The following is a 6,383-nucleotide window of genomic DNA, read 5'->3' on the forward strand; positions in this document are numbered from 1 at the left end:
AATAAATATTGTTACTTCCTAGGGACATGACACGACAACTGCATCACTATCTTTTACCATGTGGTTCCTTGGCAGGCATCCAGAAATTCAGGTACATTCAATTTCTTTTTATATATAGTAATAATAATTTAATAGACAGATATCAGGTTATTAAAATAAAAGTGTATGTTTAATTACTACTATTTAAATATTTAAATTTGAAAATAATATTTTATTATAATATTATATAAATCCATAAATTTATTAACATCTTTTAATACACTAAATTCAAAAATACTTGTATGGGATCATTTATAAAAACACTTGGTCAGAATAAAAAACCTTTATTGTGTTATAGTAACATAAGTAGGTATGTTCCAAGGACCATTTTTTACCATCAACAAACTGACAGATACATGCGTAGTTCAGGTTTTGGAAGGGAAAAACTGTACTGCAAATGCTTCTGACAGTTTTTTGATAGTCAAAAGTTAGAACAACATATTTCATATCTTTCCAAGATAGGATGACTCATTCATTAATATCATAACTAGTCTCATTGTCAAACTTCATCCTGATTGTGCTCAACTTATTACGAAAATGATAAAAAATATTTCATAGGATAAGAAAAACTTAATATTAAGAAACTATTCAAAAAATGAAAGGCAGCTTTTTTTCAACTTCTTTTTTATTACTAATAATAATAATTATAAAATTTCAGGAAAAAGTTTATGAAGAAGTGTCAAGCATCATTGGTGAAGAAGAATTACGCCAAGAAGACATAAACAAGATGAAGTACTTGGATAGAGTTGTCAAGGAATCTCTAAGGATATTCCCATCTGTGCCTGCTATTGGCAGGACCGTCACACACGATACTGTTCTTCCAAGCAGTAAGTAATATCAATTATCATATCATGTTAATTCCAAATTGACATCATTATCCATCTATCAACATATTATCTATACTCTTTTCCTTTTTTTCTTTTTTCCAAAAATATAATGATTGTGGAATTTGCTGAAGTCATAGAAGGAATCAGAAACAAATCTGCCCCATTTTTGTTTTTCATTTTGACAGACAAATACCATAATATTACCCCCTTGTATTGTTATCAACCATTTTTTTTAAGACTAGAGGGGTACCTCTGTCAACCTAACAGTTTTTTTTTTCTTACCTCCTGGAACAAAACAAATAAGCATTTACAAATATATACAATAAAACCTAACAGTGGACCAACCCCATTTTATAAATTGTACAACTTGTGGATTGAATTGTACGGGAATGTAAAATAAATTATTCCAAGGTGATCACAAAGAAATGTTTATATAATAGATAGATTTGGTATAATAATTGTTAAAAATGACTAAAATATTACTTAATTTTATCCGTACCAATTGAATATTTATGAAATATTGTAGAAACAATGTATTGTTTTAATTATTTCCTCATGCATAGTAAAATTTAGTTGGAAGAAAAGAGAGATAACACGAACTACCAATTATATGATTTTCCCTAAAATATTTCTCCTCTACTTCCATATATAATATGGAGTGATAATGCCATATTAATGAGCAAGTACTTGGGAACTCACCTATTTTCACTCCTCCTGCATTGCACTTCTGATTTAGTTAGTAATGATTGATCGATTGGTTAAAATCGATCATACTATTGCTGATAAAAGCTTGAAGTCACATTGGCCAACATGGAGGCACCTAGATTAATAAGAAACAGAGAATTTGTTGCACAATTACAAATATAAAGACAAAAAAATTAATGAATTTGATATCTATTCGAGAGTAATGAAATTGATATCTAGGCAATATCTATTCCTACTTGATATAGATATAAGCAAAAACCTCACGCTATATCATTGCTATGTACTGAGATATTGTTAAAGGACACAAAAATACATCTTCTCAGAGAATGATCCATATCTATTTTAGGAAACTAAATAAAAATTAATGATGGTTAGAGATGGGGATACATTAAAAGCAGTCGAGGAAGAAAACAATGAATAGGACTAATGTTTTTATGAAAAACATTGTTAATATAAACTTCAATTTTTTTTCAGATGGCATGCTTATTCCTGCTGGCTCCAATCTTGTAGCACAAATAGTTGTCACCCACAGGAGAGCGGATCTCTTCCCTGATCCCATGAAATTCGACCCAGACAGATTTTTGCCCGAGAATGCAAAAGGAAGACATCCTTACTCCTATGTACCTTTCTCAGCAGGACCTAGAAACTGCATAGGTGAGATGAGAATAAATAATTTTTAATAAAAATTGTAAATGTTATATTTCATAAAATACTTATTAAAATTAAGAAATACATGTAGATACACAAATATACATGAAGATTATTCACAATTTATTGATTAATTTAATTTATAGATTTAACTCCATAATTAATAATTTTAAAAAAATTGACAATAACTTGGCCAACCTAAAAAATTGAAATTAAATATTAGTTTTCTGATAATTATTTATTTCATACAACAACCTATAAATCACATATACAAAAACCGTTGTGATAATGTTATTTAATTCCTTTCTCTTTTGACAATAATGTAAATATGAACTATTTCACCTGATGAAATAAACTATTTGAATCTATTTAATAATTTAAACAAATTTTCTTTGATTTATTTTGAATAATTACTAATTCTAGATATGAATACTATAGTAATAATGTAATACAACTAAACAGAATAATAATATTTATTGGATATATTTCCTCACAGAAACTTAATTGGCAATATTTTATGCCAAACATTAACCTAATCCCTTGTAAAGAAGTATTTCGTCAAGCTTGTTTTTTCTTGCCTAACATCTTTAAATCTACATTTATCTCAGAAAAAACTCAGTATGTGTGGGTGTGTGTTTATATATGTTATATATGTATCATATATTATATTATGTATTAAATCAGATTTTTTTTATTTTTCAGGCCAAAAATTCGCAATGTTGGACATGAAAGCTATCATCTCAAAAGTCATCCTCAATTACAAAATTGTCGCTGAGGAAAAATTAGATCTTAACTCCGCATTAATTATCCGATCAGATAATTCACCAATGGTTACCATAACCAAAAGAGTTCGTTAGAGTTTAGAAAATTAGTAATTATTTCTTTAAAAATCGGGAAGAGATCCAAATTTGTGATTTTAAAACAAACAATTTATAGTTGAAGTATATAAAAAGTTTTTGTCTATATTGATCGAAGACTCAAGAGGTTACCTGTAACAGGAAACTACTTTTTCATCTTATGAAACTTTTAAGTCATTAGCTATTGTTTGTAAGGTGGTGGATAAGTTTACATGATACTGTCATAAATATAGTGTAAGCAACAAGGATAAGACTAAAGAAAGTGTATGAGAAAAGTTGAAGAAGCTAAATGTATTTTAAATATTCTGTAACTGTGATTCATGTTAGATTAAGGAAGACTTTTATATTGTTTTGACTGTTTATTTTATACATAAATATATTTTTTTTATAATAGATTTGTTTCTTATTTGTCTTAATCCACTAAACATTTTAATTTAAGAATTTTTTTTCCATCATTTTCAGAAATTATTTTTGTTATTTATAATTTGGGTTAAACACCAATTTCAATCTTAAGGAAATGAAATCTTATGAGGGATCAGCCTAACGTAGCCAAAATTATAATTTATTTCATCATTCAATTAGGAATGTCTCATATGTTGGTATACACCCTACATATTTATTTGTTTTATCCACTACTATCATCAAAGTTTCAACTGAAGACTAACCTCCTCAACCATTTCAAATGAACATTTCCCAAAACTAAAGAAACTGTTAATCAAAAGTAACAAAGAAAAACATAACATTCATAAAAAGAGATTTTTAAAAGAAACAATGAAAATTTACCCATCACGCAAAATTAATAATTTTAAATTACTCAGGGGTTCACTAAGATGTTTAGCAAGGGCTTAAATAGGTAACTTCAGGAAGAACATGTCTTCCGCTCTCTCACTCCTGCCTAGTCCTCTCTAGAAAATTTTTGAAAATTCACTAAAAGTAAAAAAATAAAATAAAAATTGAAAATTCATTATAATCTCCCCAGTCAAATTCTATAAAATATTAATAATAATTAGTATTAAACTTTGATCTAAATTAAATGGTGTTATTTTAATGTTTTATCTGATACTTACATAAATCCATAGAGAAGTTATTATTTCTGTTAGATAGATCTTTTTTTCTTGAAATTCACTAATTCATATTGTAGGAAGATAGAAGATATGATAGATAGATTTTGTGGAAGTCAATAAAGATACAAAATAGTAGAAAAAACTATTTAATGTTAACCAACATTTCTTCCCATTTTGTAGGGCTTCCTGAGGGCTAAATGAAAACAAGATACAAATAGAACATTTAGCCCAGAATTATTACTGTTGTTTTTATTTACCCCTGCCAAGTGGGGTTGTTTCAACCAAAATGTTGGTTAATATTACTAGTTTTTTCTACTATTTTTACCTTTATTGACCGCCACCCAGACAATCTTCTTCCAACATTAATTTATATATATTTTTATTAACTTTTTTGATACTGGTAGTTTTATTAATAATAATAAAAATGATCAAAATATATTCTTTATTGAAACATATTACATGTCCAACCATCATCTAGCACAATCTTAATTTTAGTATCACATCCTCCCATTGATTTATAACACTTTACAGGCAATTATGCCCAAATAAATTTAACATAGTCGAAATAAACCTGGATTTGTAACTATAACATTTAATAATAAATTCTATTCTCCACAATTTTTGTATTTTACTGTCATTAACTAATAATAACAGTATTATTTAACCTTCTCTCAGCAACATTCAAAACGAATGTCTTAGTACAAGAGCCCAAGAGGAGAAAAAAGGCAGTTATCTCACCCCAATTTTTGATTACTTTATTGAAAACTATGTCAAAATTGATGAGTCTGCCAAGTATAGGTAGGGGGAATATAAAATGGCGGCTGTTTAAAAGCGATAAAAAGAATTTTTCATTCGGAGCTCTATATCTTAAAAAGTAGGAACAACACAAGAAAACCTAAGAGAACGTCATTTAAAGATGAGAAAATTGGCTAAAATATGAGCCCTAAAAGAGTTATTTATGTTAAATAGTTCTCGAGATATATCTTTTTAAAAAGCAACATTTCTTAAAAATGTTGTATGGGACGGATGTACTGAAAGATCAATAGTTAGTGAATTTATTTTGAAAAATCTATATCTCAAAAACCATTTGTCGTTCAGATGTCTATTAGCACTCAAATTAAAGCTAGTTTGATGAGCTATAAAGTAGTTTATGATGTTTATCTTTGTAGGAGTAATAGTTTTCATGAAATTTGCTAATATAAATTGATTTATAGTTGTCGGACAAATTTGTATTAGCCAAATTTATATTCATATGTGAATATCATAAAAACTACTACCCCTACGAAGATAAGTGTAATAAACTACTTTATAGTAAGTTAAATTTCCTTTATTTTGAGCGTTGGCAGACATATGTGCGTCTTATGGATCTAGAGATATAATTTTTCAAAAATCCAACATTTTATAAGAACAACTAGAAATTAACATTTTGTGAGTATATTTTGTCAAATATCATAAAAACTACTAGTCCTACAAAGATAAACATTTTAACTATTTTATAGTAAATTTAACTGGCTTTAATTTGAGCACTGGCAGACATCTGTATGTCAAATGGTTTCTGAAATGAAATTTTTCATAAATCAAATTTATTGTCCGAACACCTATAAATCAATTTATTTTAGCAAATATCATGAAAACTACTATTCCTACGAAGGTAAAGGTCTTACACTTCTTTATAGTCCATTATACTAGCTTTAATTTGAGTGCTAATAGACATCTGTACGTCACATAGTTCCTGAGATATAGATTCCTCAAAATAAATTAACTAACTACTAATCTTGCAGTAGATTTTTAAGAAATGTTGCTTTTTAAAAAGGTATATTTCGAGAACTATTGGACGTAAATAGCTCTTTATAATGTTCTTTTAGATTTTCTAGTTTTGTTCGTAGTTTTTAAGATATAGAGCTCCAATGAAAAATTAGTGTTATTTAAGTTTTTGAAAACGTCGTTATTTTTGATTCCCCCTACCTATTCTTGGCAGACTCATCAATTTTGACTATTAATTATACCTAGTTTTCATTAAAGTAACCAAAAATTGGGGTGAGATAACTGCCTTTTTTTCTTCCCGGCTCTTGTACTATCTGTTTAACCTATCATCTTGAACAGCTGTGATGAAGCCTCACAAAGTGGTGCGAAAGTCGGACAATAAATAGTTGAAAACTATTATGTTCTTTTTTGACCGTAACACTGACCATCTTCTTCATATTTTAAATTATACGATCAACTATTTCTATATATATATATCA

At 27.9% G+C, this 6,383-nt stretch overlaps 1 protein-coding gene across 1 annotated transcript in view; it reads left to right on the forward strand.

Moving 5' to 3' along the window:
- The window catches only part of LOC106678588 (cytochrome P450 4C1), a gene marked incomplete at its 5' end in the record, with an annotated part of 17,963 nt that extends 14,494 nt beyond the window's left edge, over positions 1-3,469 (forward strand). Inside the window, 4 exon segments of the mRNA XM_014417173.3 lie at positions 23-91; positions 698-866; positions 2,046-2,225; positions 2,922-3,469. Of these exon segments, the coding sequence (XP_014272659.1) occupies positions 23-91; positions 698-866; positions 2,046-2,225; positions 2,922-3,076 (573 nt within the window). The 3' untranslated portion in view covers positions 3,077-3,469.
- Between the last annotated feature and the right edge of the window lie 2,914 nt (positions 3,470-6,383).

The sequence above is a fragment of the Halyomorpha halys genome, unplaced genomic scaffold, assembly GCF_000696795.3.
Source record: "Halyomorpha halys isolate HHAL.00 unplaced genomic scaffold, Hhal_1.1 Scaffold147.1, whole genome shotgun sequence".
NCBI classification, from domain to species: Eukaryota; Metazoa; Arthropoda; class Insecta; order Hemiptera; family Pentatomidae; genus Halyomorpha; species Halyomorpha halys.